Raw genomic sequence first — 15000 nt, 5'->3', positions numbered from 1 at the left:
CGCTACGTTTCAATCCAAGTACGTTCAGATTACGTTGATGGAATTGCAAAATCAATTAGTTTTTCAAACGTTTCTTCGTGTATCCGCAGCCTGTTTCATAATTATACGCCGAACGGAAACAAGAGTTTCCTTCATTGGAAACGTGACGGAAATGGCCGAAAAGTGGTCCGGTTCCGCCGTAACCGCAGTGACGGAATCATGAATAAACGTCTTGTATCCGTTACCGGAATCACGTGCTAGACGTTGTGTTTCCGCAACGTTATCACACGATTCCGCAATGTTTCAGCTCGCGGATTCTCGATGTTTCGTCCTGTGTTCGTCGCGCTTGCCTTAGCAGTCTCTCCGAAGCTCAAAAACTAAACATGACCTCCATAGCATTGCCAGCCATTGGTTCCGGCAATTGTGGAATGTCAAAAGAAGTTTGCGCTAACGTGATGTGTGATGCCGTTGATGAGTTTATCAGACTGGGAAACCCTCAGACAAAAACGATCACTGACATCAGATTTGTGAACAACGACGAATCCTCAGTGCTTGCTTTTAGCAAGGAATTGGAAATGAGATTTCGGGATGACTCGGTGAAGCCAACGTTGGAGGGAGGCTCCTCTACTTCTTTCTTATCTCGAGCTGGGGGTGACAGTTCCAAATCAAGTCTTTCAAGGTCAGAACGTGGTAGAAACCGCAAGACAAATAACTCTAGGAACGGCGAAACGCATTCACCATCGGAGCAGAGTTCCTATTCTCCTGATGACAAGAATAGCGCCTTTGGTCAGTCCTCATCTCAGAGTGATTTCTCTGGAAGCGCATCGAAGATAAATCCACTTGGTAACGATGCCAGTCAGCCGTTAACTCATTATTCTCTTGGTCCGACGTCTTCATCTACAGTACACAATTACCCTTTGAGTGCCCGCGGCCACACCTCACCTCCAGGCGGTTCCTACAGCAACGCATCACAAAGAAATACGGCAGATAGTGATGCTAGACCGCAACGAACCAAGCAACCTGCTGCTTCGGGAGGGAAGAGGGGCAGTGAGGAAGAAGGTAAGTTTATTGTGTCCGTGCTATCGTGCTTGAGCTGAGCTGTACAAATCATGCCCAAGTAAGAATAATTCAGCTGCTGATCAAGGGAACGGGTTTGGCAAGCAAAGAATATTCGCTTACAGAACAACTAAATTGAACTGTTGTCCATCGATATCTTATATCTCAAAAAAGGCTTAATGGAGGGAACATAATGTTTTGACTGAAGTTAATCCATTGACTCTTCAGGCGCCCTCGGACGCCCCCCCCCCCCCCCTCCAGTTGACAAATAAAATCTGTTATAATAAGTCTCACTCTCAGCAGTCAATGGATTAATTATACTTGTCTTTATCAACAACAGCAACAACAACAACAACAACAACAGCAACAACAACGGCAATGTTTATTGGTACCAATACATTACAATAGGAGGTTACAATTTACAATTAGCTTCATTAAAAAATTAAATTTATTACTAGCTAACCAGGGGCCAGGCAGCCATCGTCTCTTTTAAAATTAACGACAAGGATAATTTGACAAGTTTAATTTGACAACTTTAAATACTCTGATTCCCGCAACCAGCACTGTTTTCAAAGATAGATAGAAATTATTACTATACCTAAAGCGCCCCCTTTCCCTTCAAACTAGCAGATTTATGTGTTACATTTTACTAGGTTGTGTTCGTGTGTATGACGAAAAAAGTTGCCTCAAAGTTGGGTGACAAATGCGTTTGCTGAAAAATAAGGAATCGAGCACATTTGTTCGCGGCACTGACTATACGATTAACATCCTGTAGAACGTCTCAGATGTCGAGAATTTGCAGTGGTTTCCAGCCTTCAGCGTCAATTGACGTCCAGGGCTTTTTTAATGTGTGTTTCTTGTGTGGACAAAATTTTCTCATAAGGGAATGCATGCTTCAATATACGACTAGAAACCTTAATTAACAATAATAATAATAATAATGATGATGATGATGATAATAATAATAATAATAATTGTACACTTATATAGCGGACGCATCCACTAATATTTCCTAGAGGTGCTTCACAATTCTAAGATAGCAATAAAAGAAATTAAAATAAAATAAGAAAATAATGAATAAAAATAAATAAAGAGAAATGAGTAGATTAGTTCATTAATTTATTTAAAAACTAGTACACTAAACTTAGAGTTACTCTTAATAAATTTAAAAAAAAGGGAGGTCTTACGTGTCTTTTTAAATAATGAAACCGACTTTGATTTGCGTACATCTAGAGGTATAGTATTCCAAATCTTTGGAGCACATACAGCAAAAGCCCTGTCACCATAGGTTTTGGTTCTAGACGCGGGGTGCATCCGTAAATCAAGAGAGTTTGAGAACTAATGAAGGAGTGATGTGTTCATATTTACTAACGCTATTTATGCCTTGAGCCTTAAAGGCCAGATAGAGGTGTGTGTCATCTGCGCATAGATTGTAATTTGACATATAACGGTTGATAACCTCGGAGGCTGGAGATGTATATAAAAGGTATAACAGAGGCCCCAAGACAGAACCTTGCGGTACCCCAAACAAATCACGTTGAGTCGAATGAGATTGCTCAATAATGACAGATTGGGTACGATCGCACAGACATAAACTTGATCCATTGCAGAGCAGTGGATTAGTGTAAATAATTGTTTCCGCAAAGTTCGAAATGTTTGCGTTTGTCTTCAAGTTATGGTGGTTTTTAAATGACTTATTGGGAACTAAAATTTCTATGTAATTGACAGATGATCATTCCTTAGAATGCCCACGCTCTCTGAAGTGTAAGCACGTATTCTGTTCAGCATGCATCGAAACAGCATTGAATGTCCGCAACAAGTGTCCAGTGTGCCAAAAGCCTCAAGATGTTCTAAAGGGAAATCAGCCCCCGGGAGTGATGACCAGCCGAGTTAGCAGACAAAGTCTTCCGGGTTACGAAGGTGAATTTTAAGCCACTAAAGTTGATTCCGTTTATCCACTGCTACCTATCAAATTCTTGATATGGAAGGTGCCTGAAAATCCCTTGAATTCTGATAATTCTACAAAGCCTTGAATGTGCGCAACAAGTGTCCATGTTTCAGGTAAAATCCGTTCTAAGGTTGAATCCGTTCTAACCTAGGTTAAATTCGTGATCTGCATTTTACCTACAATCTTGGACAAAAAGGGTTGAGAATATTAAAACCAGGGGTTATTTTGCGCACTACGTCCTCAATATCGCACATTATTAGCCATCCCCCTCCCCTCTACAACCAATGTTGATAAGCCCAGGCTCGACATGCTTTGTTTCGTCTAGCAACATTGATCAGGGGGGGGGGGGGGGGGTGGGGGCAAAAAGAGAGCTTCTGTTTCATACTTGTGAGCGGAGTTTAGTCCAAAAGCAGAGTTTTCTCAACAATTTTGTCCAAGTTTGTAGGTTGACTTATGCACTCAACTTAGCTTAAAGCCCCTCTAAAAAGGACACTTGTACCTTCGTTCCTCAAGCCGCTCTGTCTTACGCATCTCAACACATCTTTTTAATCTTTGGTATCATCTTATTCATACACTTATTTATTTAGTCTCAACATTTAACAACACTTCGCCGAAGGCTCAGTGATTATCGGTGAATATTCACCTCGACTTCGTCTCGGTGAATATTCACCGATAATCACTGAGCCTGAGGCGAATAATTTTTTTTAGTATAAATACACAGGTGATTATTTCAAAAAAGAGAAAAAAAAACATTTCAACGCGAAATTATATTCACTTACAGTGGCAAAACGACTACTGGCAGCCATTTTGTCCGTCGAGGTGATTATCGGCTGATAATCCGAGATAGCGAGCCAATGAGAGCGCGCGATTTTGTATAATCACCTGTGTATTTATACTAATACAGCATAGTAAAGAAACAAAAACTATGCAATACACTTACCGGTACTCGAAATCGCACCCTCCAGATCTGTAGTTCTGTGTCTTCACAACTACACTACAACGACGAACATACTCAACCCAACCATTTCTTTTCATTATTTACTTTTCTGTGATTGGTCAATTAACATCTATGTATAATAACCAAAACTAATCCTAACCTGACCCTAATTTTTCTCTAGGCTTAATTTAGGCTCCAAAAAAAGTTTCTTCAATCCATCTGAGTGCGTATTAAACCTAGGTAAAATGAGTTAAAAATCTATTTTTCAATTGTTTTCTGCAGCTGTTCCCTTTTAGTACAAGGGTCGAACAGCATCAAAGATTAATCTTGTTTCGGCATTTTTGCGTTGGGAATTTTAAACTGATTATATAAATATTTAAACGGGATAATGATAAAAAGGACAAAAAAATTAAAAAGTGTTTCTTATCTTCCGCTTCTTTTTCTACAAGGGCTTCCTACATGGTCTTGCATAACGCCCCGTTTCTATTGCCAGCCTTTGATTACTAAGTCGTAGATTTGTCAGCGTCGCTCTGTGCCTGAGGTTGGTGTTCTGGTGAAGGGAATCCGCGTATCTGTAATTATCTATTGTTTTAACTTCTCGGAAGGTACGCATTTCACCTGCCGGAAAACCAGCCCCTGGAAAGTCGACGACATATGTCTGTTTCCTTTGTTGGTTATCTACTGTTCCCTGAGAGGTTTTTCTCTAAGTTCTCCCGTTTTCTACTCTCATAAAAGACCAATAGTTGAACTGATGCTCTTTAATTTGATTCGATTCGATTAACAGGGATCCATACTCATTTTTTATCGAAGCCGTCAACCGGGCAAGTACCTCTTATGATATACTTGCCCGGACAAATTTTGGGTTACCCAGACAAAATGCGGAAGTATAGACTGAATGGTTGATAAAATTACTTGTAACTTGAGCATTCGCGTTTTATTTTACACTCTCGTCAGAAATTGGGGCATATTTACCACTGCAAAACGTATATGAATATTACGATTTAACGACCCAAACTTTAGACGCTCCTGTCTAGTGTCGTCCCGAATATGCTACCAAGATTTTGTGTTTTCCTGTTCGTAAGCAGCAGGTTCTGCTCCACTTGTTTTCCTTTTTGCCGGAGGAGGCGAAACACCTTGCAACTAACGCCACAAAATGAGCTGAGACCACGAGTCTCCCTTTACTTTTTGCTAACCGACTTTCTAACAACCATGCCTTCCCATGCCATCGGTGAGAGACTCGGTGAGATACATGACTATTGAGCCTGCAATCGTTTCATGGAAAATACCTTGTGGTCAAAGATGGTGCCCAAACTGACAGGTCTCAAAAACCACTGAGCATGCTCACTTATTTCCCGCCATCAATGTTTCAAAATGGCGGACGACAAATGAGATTTCCCCACGTACTTTAACCTCTCACCAGGCCGCTCGTACGTTCGTTCAAATTTTAATAATCGGTTGAGTTGCGCCTTCGACGTTTCTAGTTTACCTCTGTACGAAGTTTAGAGAGATCGGCGGTTGTTATCCACAAGATATTGTCCCTTATCTGATTCCTTCTCGTGTAAATGTTCGCTGCTAGTGGAAGATGAACCGGACTCTGTTTTTCTCGTTTGTTAAAGCTGCCCATGGTTTGTTAAGCTTGAGATGTGGACTACGTTTACGTTGCTTTTTCCACAAGAAAATATCAAAAATGACTTTTTTTTCGTTCCAATGGTCTTGAGAAAACACTTGCTAAAGGTGTTGTTGTGGATTTAAACCGAAAGGAGCGACTGCATGAAGTTCATATAATGGCGAGAGCGACGAGACTAAGTCGGATCGTGTGCAAAATATGACTTCGCAAACTAATTTGTGAGTAATAATTTACAATTTTGTTTTTCCGCTTAGCGTTCGTCTAGCGTTATAGCTCCATCATGATTGTAATTTCACGTTAAGAAATGCTTTAATATCGTCCATTTATCTTTGTACGCTGCTCTCTTTTGATGTGAAAATAAACTGGATTCGTCTTAAGTTCGATTTTAAGGTCATTTATATTCCCTTTTCTGGTGAATGTCTAAGTTATTGTACTTTTTAGCAGTCACAACTCAACGATCCTTGCGTTCAAGTAGTTACCAAGTTATGGATTTGCAATTAATTTGAGTTTAAAATCAAAATCAAAATCCATGTTAGTTAAAATAATGTTTGGAAGAACAGAAGTGTAGGTACAGATATATATAGATCTCTATAGATTCAGGTTCGTGACTGTTTTGCAAATCTTTTTTTTTTAGACTGTTGTTTTCTGGAAGCATTAATGATGTAATTTTGGTTTTGGGGGGACTGTCATGTGTTGTTGGATCAAGGAATCTGTTTTGAGTCAAGTATGGTTGACAGTGGATAGTTTTTCCTGAAAAGGCTGAAAAGAAGCATTATTGCCTTGGACTTTTTTTGGTTACACCCCACATGTTTGTTCTTTTCTTAGATGGCAAAATTTATTAATATATTATGTGATTTGGAGCTGCAGCTAGAAACAGTGTCCCATGCATAAGGTATCATTGGGTTTGATGGCAGTAAAATAATTTTGGTAAAAAATATGTTTAGAGTTTTTATCATAACTTCTCATCTTGGTCCTGATGGACTTCAAACATGCTCTACCATTTTGCACAAGGAACTTGTCAATCAACCGTTACCTTTTGGTGTTTTTGCAATAAGATCTTAGGTTAGCAATTGATTTATTTTTCTTATCCCTTATGTGTAGATATCCTATGTCTGTCACATAGTTAGTTTTAAGCTTTTATTTCCTGTAGTGTATCTTTATTATAGTTAGCACATGACCCCACAAGCATGTATTATTGCTTCAATATTGATTGTGTTTGAATAAAGGATATTGTTGTCTTGTCTTGTAGATAAGGCAAAACAGCCTCAGTTGTATTTGCATTATTATTTCTGAGTGTTACTTTTAACCCATTGACTCCTGGGGATTCCCCATTGACAAGTAAAATCGTCTGGTGTTAGACAGAGTAAAATGCTAAGTATGGCCGGTTTACGGGTGAAAGGGTTAAAGTGCTATTGTTAGTTTGACTTTTTTTTTCTTCATTTGAACCAAAGCAAGTGATTAATCATCACCTCCACCATGCTTTGCTTTGCGTTGCTTTGGCTTTTAGAACAAAGTATCAAAGTTGAAGCTGGTGGCTCGAGGAGTAAACTATAAAGACTATAATGGTATTTGAGTATATATTGTCATTAAATGTCTAAGTCAATGTCAATGTCAATTAAATTCAATGTTAAAGTCATTAAATCAATGGGAATCCAAACATGAGGATGCAGTTTGCTCAGGAGGGGTTTTCCCTATAAAAATGGCAGGCCACTTATTGGATTTTTTTTTTAAAACAACCCGTAAAAGTAACAGAACCTTGTTTTGTGGACGTAGGCTAAAGAAATCTGACCCCTTAGAGGAACCAGTTCTAAAGTGAGAAATGACTGGCAAATAACTGTTACTTATTCATTCATTCATTCATTCATTCATTCATTCATTCATTTTATTATTAGTTGAAGAAAATACAATGACAATCCTGCACAACCCGCAGATAGCAGAGCTAATCAAGGCGTGTTGTGCTTTTAAATCAGACGTCATTATCAGTAAAAATGAAACCAAATTGTCTTACAGTTCCAGTCATTTTTCAGATTGATAGCCTTAAATGTACTGCAGCAACTCCGCCAGCTGTTTGGTCTCAGCATCATAAGCAGTACAAATCCACATTTTTTTCTCCAAAAAGGAACAAAAAGAACCCCTGTCATATTTGTAAGGGAGCCCCCCTTGGGGCAGTTTGTTTACTTTACCACCATTGTTTAATACTATCCAGGGACTAAATCAAGAATGGAAATAGATTACAGTTTGAAAAAAAATGCCACTTTTTTTTACTTCTTACACTTACTGCATTCAACTTTAATTTATTCATCCTTGGAAATGGTAGGAATGATTAGTACTCTTTAAAGCAATTGCTAAAAATTCATTGCACCTAATGTTGAAATATATTTTTCCATATGGAAAGGTAACAGCAGTTATTTCTGTGAAAGACTTCTCCAGAAAACTCCAACGTGGGATTACGCCCCTTTCAAATGTAGCTTTGTATGCTTTTTCTCGATGACTTTGAACAATTATTACATATATATGAAGTTATGGAGTTTTCTAAAAGTTAAATCTAATGGAAGGGGATTTAAATTATTGAAACCACTGTGTTGCAACCATAGTCCACAAAGAGAGGTTAAATAATCTATTGCACTGGAAGTATTTAGTAGGCCAGCATGAAATTTGTTTTGGATAATAGCACTGAATCACCTTCAACAAGTTTTCTAAACTTTGAAGATACCTAATTTTATATCCTCCTGCTGTTTTATTGCTGGAAGATAAAACCAATTCTTGATTAATTATTTTTGTTGTCACATTAACCCACTACAATGTGTTGAAAGTGTATTATTAGCTGTAGTAATATTTTGTTACAGTAAAATCCCCCCTGCTAGTGAGCTGGATTTCTGAATCAAATTTTCAACTTGGAATACCAGTATTGTTGTTTTGGCTATTCAGAGTTAACCTAATCTATGTTTATTTCTATAATTTGGAGGGGAGCAAACGATTGGTATTTGCTTGAAATGACTATAGCAAAATATAATGCAACTAAAAGGTTTTCTTCTAGTGTACCCAATGTGAGGTACTTATATGGCATGTTATGTATAACATTGGTGCTAAATTCACTTTAAAATTTATCTTTGAACGACTGAAATACATTTCTAACTTTTCAGGGACGTCATGCATTTCTTTTTTTTTCCTCCGTCTTAATAAATTAGCCTCCATGGACCACTTGAATGGCCATTTTAACAACTTAATTTTGAAGAAAAATGCAAAAACCTTAATATTTTCTGCTAGATGCGAGCCCCCGCGGAAACAGTGTGCAAATATTTAGTCGAAAGAGAAACCATTTGGAAATTTAGTGATATATTTTTTGCTCCACTTTTTAAAAGATAAACGCATGAATTGAAATCAAGATGGTACTCCATTAGCCGGTAAGCTCCACAAACAAATTTCCACTCAAACACTGTCACAGCAACCTTGGACTCGCGTTGACCTTGAAATTGTTAAAGAAATTTCCCTCGTAGCACTGTTGGCTAAAAAGTACGGTGGCCCACAGCTAAAAAGAGAATCTCGCTGGCATAAAAACGCACTATGCAGTCAAAACATTCGTCCGTTTTACTGGCCTGAAAAAGGTCTTTTTTTTTATCGACGGAGATCGGATAAACACCCGATGGATGGCAGCCATGTTTTTCGCCAGTGAACAATAAGTCAGTGGTTACCGTCTTGCGCACGCGTCCTTGAAAGGCAACCTTAGCCAATCAGCGGTTTTTGAGACCTGTCGCCCAAACTTGATATTTCATTGCTGACGAAAGCTGCATGTTTATTCCTTATTTTCTGGAAGTTTCCATTAACAAAAAGCGATCAGAACGAAAGTACTTTCTGTATTATAACATTTGAGGGCATTTATGAAAAGACATTTATTAAAACTTCACTCTTCTAACAGACGACCTTTGGAGTTATTTATACTCGTCCGGACGGGTTGCCTAGGACGACCGGACGACTGCGAATGTAGATCCCTAGATTTGTCTTCTCTTCAATTAGTAGAGCACTTGTGCTAGGTCATATAAACTTGAAGCTAATTTAGAGTGATAATCACACACTCTGTTTTGGGGGCAAATTGAATTACGGCAGTCATTTTGCCATAAAACTACAATAGTTTGGCGATATCCCACTCATCGCGTTGTGAGAAATCATCCAACCCCAGGAAATGCTACGTGTTATATTAAAGAGATTATTTGCTATGCGAATAGAATTTTTGTCTTCCTTCCCGAGGAATTCAGTTAATTTCTACTGTGCAACATGAAATGCACATGCTTTAACTTGTTATGCAGCAGTTTTTGTTATGTAATAGCATAGGACACGAGGCGGGGCCTGGACAGGGGGTTTGGTTGCCTCAGTGTATTGAGCCCCCCCCCCACTCGTGATGACTTTTAGCCAGGCTACAAAGCAGGCATACATTCATTCATTCTTGTTTTTCCTCGCTGGATCACACTTCGTTTTTACATCCCTCCTCCTCCCCTTGTCCTGCTTTTCCCTTAGGGTATCTTGTTTAGTTTATTTGGCGTTTCGTGCCCTCACCTTTACTGGGCTCAACACATTTTATAGAGCAATTATTTTTTGTAATAAATTCAAGAAAGTTTGAATGATTAAATCGGCTTTCGGCCTTTGCCCTTAGCCATTTCACTCCATCTGGGATTGTCTGTTTTTATTGTAGTGCCCAGCAAACGAGCGCGGGCATGAGGCCCACTAGCTTACAAGGTCCTAGCCTGGGGGAGGGGAGAAAGGCATAAAGTAAATATATATGCTATTTTCTTTCCGTTCCGTATTTGCAGGATATGGAACCATCATCATAGATTATAGTTTTGCTTATGGTATTCAAGGCATCGAACATCCAAATCCAGGCCAATATTATGGCGGCACAAATCGCCAGGCATATCTCCCGGATACGCGAGAAGGACGAGAGGTGTTGCAGCTCCTGATGAGGGCCTTTGACGCGCGGTTGGTGTTTACTGTCGGTACCACATCTGGGCTTCAAAATGAAATAACTTGGAACGATATTCATCACAAGACTACAACGCATGGAGGGCCCTATGGGTAAGAATATTTAAACGACTCGTAACTGCTTAATATTGCTAATTTAGTTGCTGTGAAAAAAGGACGGCAGTTTTTGGTGGCAATGGCTGTGATTAATCAACCCGGCTTGCTGGCACTCAGGCTGTATCCGAGAGGTTAGTGAATGCCGTAAACCCATCAATCATTGTTCTTTCCTCAATTACGCTTAATTGGAGTATCTGATTTCGATCGCACGCAAGCAAGAAAATTGAAATCCGCGTTGACTCAGGTTTTAAAACTGGGACACCCGTGACAGCAGTCTTGTTATTTCATTAGGTCAAAACTGGACCTTTAACTTCCCTTGAGTCACACTAACTGACACCCAAGGAGAAGACACCAAATGAAATACGAAAAGTTATCCAAATGAAAAGTTCGCCGATCTTTCCAAGCTGAGAAGACTGCAAGGCCAATTTTTTCAAGTTTTAACCCATTTCCATCCTCTTTATCCTTAGCTGCAGACAGTAGGAAATGCTTTCCGTTGTCTCCATTAGTACAAAAAAGATTTCTTTAGGTTGAATATCACAGCTAAAATAGCACTACAGTGATATTCCCCATTTAACGGCATCTTTAAAGCATATTTATGAGAATGAGCCAGTGCTAGTAAAATGATGTGTTTGTTGCTTGGTGACGGGTATAGGGACAACTGAAAAGTAAATCAGAGTCGTTGGCAGTAGTACATCGAATCCCCGGCCTCCAAAACATCAATGGGATACACTACATCCATGAAAAGTTCTTGAGGCTTCACCGAAGGTCTCATGTTTGATACCTGTTGGGAACTCGTATTTTGTTTTCAGCTTACCCTTGCCTGGATGCAAAGCAACTAGTACGTCATATTTCGCACTGTTCTATTTACACCTTTGCCATCAGTAGTTACATTTCCAGTAAAATGATTGAAAATAAGGCACGCACTCATTCATTGAATGAAGTATGGATAGTAGGTCAGAAAGCTTGAGAGCTTTGTACTTGGGTAAGAATTGATAATGTTGCGAAAGCAAAAAAAACTTTTTTGTTGTTGTTGAAGGTTTGGATATCCCGATCCTGATTACCTGCGGCGAGTAAAAGAAGAGTTGGCTGACAAAGGAATCCACTGATTGAAGAGAAACTTGCAACTAAATATATATATGTCATTGTTGTTGCTTCTTTAGATGATTGGTGTTGATAGTGCGCGATTGAGTGTGCTTTTTCATGTAACCAAGAGCCTGCGCGAGTTTGCTGTACTTGTATCATTTTTAGTCAATGTTGGCTAGCTTAATTTTTCGCGGCCTGTTATCCTTATGGTGCAAGGGTGTTTAAAGTCAAAAGCCCTGCCAGAAAAATGTTGGATCGGTTCTTTTTGAGAGGGTCCACCGTAGAAATCGTACCCCGGCGAAAAATAAAAATTTAGATTTTCCTTCATTTTTGAACACCATTTGCCCCGATTCTCAGTCATTCCGACAGAATGTAGCCGGTTTGCACAAAGAATGGGGACGGTCATACATTCTTCAACCCTCGAGTATCCTGTGTGTTCAAAAATTGATTTTTATGGCGTGTGCGGCAGCCAGTCGAAGTGTGAGGGTAGTAGAGAGAAATTTGGCACGAAGAGAATTGTGCGCGGAATCACGAGGAGTGAGCTGGTCCGAGTAGGTTCGCGCGGAATCAATTCACTGTCCTTTTTGCTTTGACCGGCTGTTAGACATACTGAGGTTTTAGTTGCTCCCAACAAGTTCTTGTAAATAAAGTTGTAGTCTGACAATTTAAACCTAGATTTTATGAATCGGTGTTGAGAAAGATTACAGGCTCGGAAGAAATTACATGAGGCTGTTAAAACAAGAAAAACAGGAAAGATTGGTATGGATGATTGCTGTAGTCTAACAATAGTTTTATTGTAAAGGGGTGTAGCCAGATGTCACGGATTATACAAGAATGACGACTTCATGTTTTGTAACGCGTAAGTGCATGGAACTTCGTTAAATCTGTACTACACCTAGTAGGCCTTGTGGGCAGCAATACACCTTATTGTCCTGTACATCATGTATTATTGAACGTATTTAGCGAACATGATCCAGTCAGTTATGAACACAGAAAGAGAAAACTTTGAGTGAAGTCAATCTTCCATCTTGCTTTGAACCGCGCCGTGGTGCGATGGAACCGATGAAAACTGTGTTTTTTTTTTATTTTTTTTTTATCTTGCGTTTGCCTTGCCTCTTTTCACACGAGTGAGTTCGAAAGTGAACTTATGCACAAAAGCAAGTGCTATAGAAAATAAAATTTTTGTCATCATGTTTCGTGCGTTGGCGCATGCGTTTGCTTTTGCAATTGCCTCAGAGTTGTTGATACTGGCACGTGTATTATTTTCTTTGCATTTGCGCTTGCAATTGCGTTGCTTTTCGTTGCTCGCATGAACCAAACTTAACATATAAAATTGATAAAAGTTACATGCAGAAAGCTCTAAAGATATTTATAGCAATTCTACCTTAAAACTAAGAACACTGAGAAATAGATATTTTGTATGAATGTCGTTTATCTTACTTATCCAAAATGAAGGTTTAACTTACAAGTGCCCAATTTTCTTGACATTGAGGGAATGCCTAAGGTTGCAGGGTAGGCTGTTCCAGAGAGTTGCAGCACTTAAACTAAAGCTCTTTTCAAATAGTTTACTCCTGATAACAGAACCGCTAATTTGTTGATAGAGACCCTTAAGGTATCCCTGACTCGTTTCGCGTAGCAAACATGGAGCTTAGATATTTAGGAGTCAGTTCATTTATGCACTTTGAATACCATTGACACTTCTGAATTTGACGCTAAGAAGCTAACTCCTTCCAACCTAATTACTGCAGTATATTATATCCAGAATCTGAGTCACAACAAGACGAAGTTCAAATACGGTCACCACAGTTGTGGAGTTTTTGCTGTTTGTGTGATGGTGGTTTACAGCAGTTTCCCCAGACAATGCTTCAGTAATGGAATGGAGCTGCCGGTGGCAAAGCTTTGGAGATGAAATGCAGTGTCTCTGCTGGAATAAGAGGTCTAATTCGTTTAATGAGAATAATCCAGAAGCAACCTTTTTAGGCAGTTTAACAAGTAAAAGGTTAATTTAGTGTAAATATATTTTGCATAATTGTTTGTCCCTAAACGAATTTCGGTTTGACCTGTTTTATACTTTAACGCCTAGTTTTCCACTTGTGCGACGATGAGGGCACTCGCATAAAGATAGTTAATGTCATTGTATTGCTATTATTTATTTGTTTATATTTTGCTTGTTTGTTTATCGCTATTGTCACCGTCGTTGTCGTAATTATAAGCAAAAGAAAAGTCGTTTTGGAATGGACGCGGGAAAAGCGTGAAAAAAATCGTAATCACTCCTCATTTCTGACCCTGTGCTTGTTTCTTTTCCGAGAGGGAACGGAAGTGAAGTAAACTAAATGATTGGATGATCATTAGAAACTTGTTCACCATTGAGAACAGATGTCCCAGGTCTCTTCCAATATTACTGTGCTTGCCTTTGTTGAGCTTGCTTGACGTATGTGCTCGTCATAAGTTAACGTTTAGCCTTCTGCTTATCCCTTAAGTAAGAACCATGCGTTATCTTTTAGCGGTTTAGGACGAACCATTTACCCAAACATTTTGGGAAAATAATAATAATAATAATAGTAATAATAATAATAATAATAATAATAATAATAATAATAATAACAATAACAATAACAATAATAATAATAAAATAATAATAATAACAACTGATATTTCTATAGGGCAAATTAGCATGTAAATATGATCAACAAAGCTTGAAGTACGTTTGTTGCAGGTAAGGCTTTTTGAGGTAATTAAATCTTGGATTGACATATGCCTTTATTGACAGTAAATCCATACCAGCAAATGTAGACTTACGGTTTTGCTGAAATTTCAGTAAATTTCTGGAGCTGGTTATTTTTGTATTTTCACAAATGGCCGGAATTTGTCTGTGCCACTGCCACTCACAAAAACCCTGAAGCTGGTTGCACATGAACTGCGTGAGTCTCGCAAGATTCAAACCGAGAGATCCTCAGTACGAATGTGGGTGGAATAATCAATTTCATTTCTTTTTCCTGTGTGCATAAATTTCGTTTTACCTTTGGTCGAATGTCATGGCTCGTAGTAAATCCTTCTTCGACGATATCAAGAAGGAACTTGAATGTTCTGTATGCCAGGAACAATTCAGTGAGGCCAACGAACCGAAAATATTGAAATGTCTTCACACATTCTGTAAGAACTGCCTGGAAGCATGGCTGCGAAAACAACGCAATGGAGAGTTGAGTTGCCCTTCATGCCGTCACATCACCCATTGTGATAACAACGACATACAGAGGCTTCCATCCAACCTGTTTTGCAAGCAGTTGGTAGAAATTGTGG

The 15000-nt window shown here is 38.9% G+C and overlaps 1 protein-coding gene and 1 pseudogene across 2 annotated transcripts in view; both read left to right on the top strand.

Moving 5' to 3' along the window:
* LOC138021058 (uncharacterized) overlaps nt 1-11723 on the top strand; it is a 26989-nt pseudogene extending 15266 nt beyond the window's left edge.
* Nucleotides 11724-14715: 2992 nt separating this feature from the next.
* Nucleotides 14716-15000, top strand: part of LOC138021750 (uncharacterized) — a 20243-nt gene continuing 19958 nt past the window's right edge. For both annotated transcript variants that reach the window (XM_068868742.1, XM_068868741.1), the window contains exon 1: nt 14716-15000. This exon is cut by the window's right edge and continues 1152 nt beyond it. In XM_068868742.1, the coding sequence (XP_068724843.1) occupies nt 14736-15000 (265 nt within the window). In that variant the 5' untranslated portion in view covers nt 14716-14735.

This window comes from Montipora capricornis, chromosome 10, assembly GCF_036669925.1.
Source record: "Montipora capricornis isolate CH-2021 chromosome 10, ASM3666992v2, whole genome shotgun sequence".
In the NCBI taxonomy this organism is placed as follows: domain Eukaryota; kingdom Metazoa; phylum Cnidaria; class Anthozoa; order Scleractinia; family Acroporidae; genus Montipora; species Montipora capricornis.
This window is presented reverse-complemented; position numbering and strand designations above follow the sequence as displayed.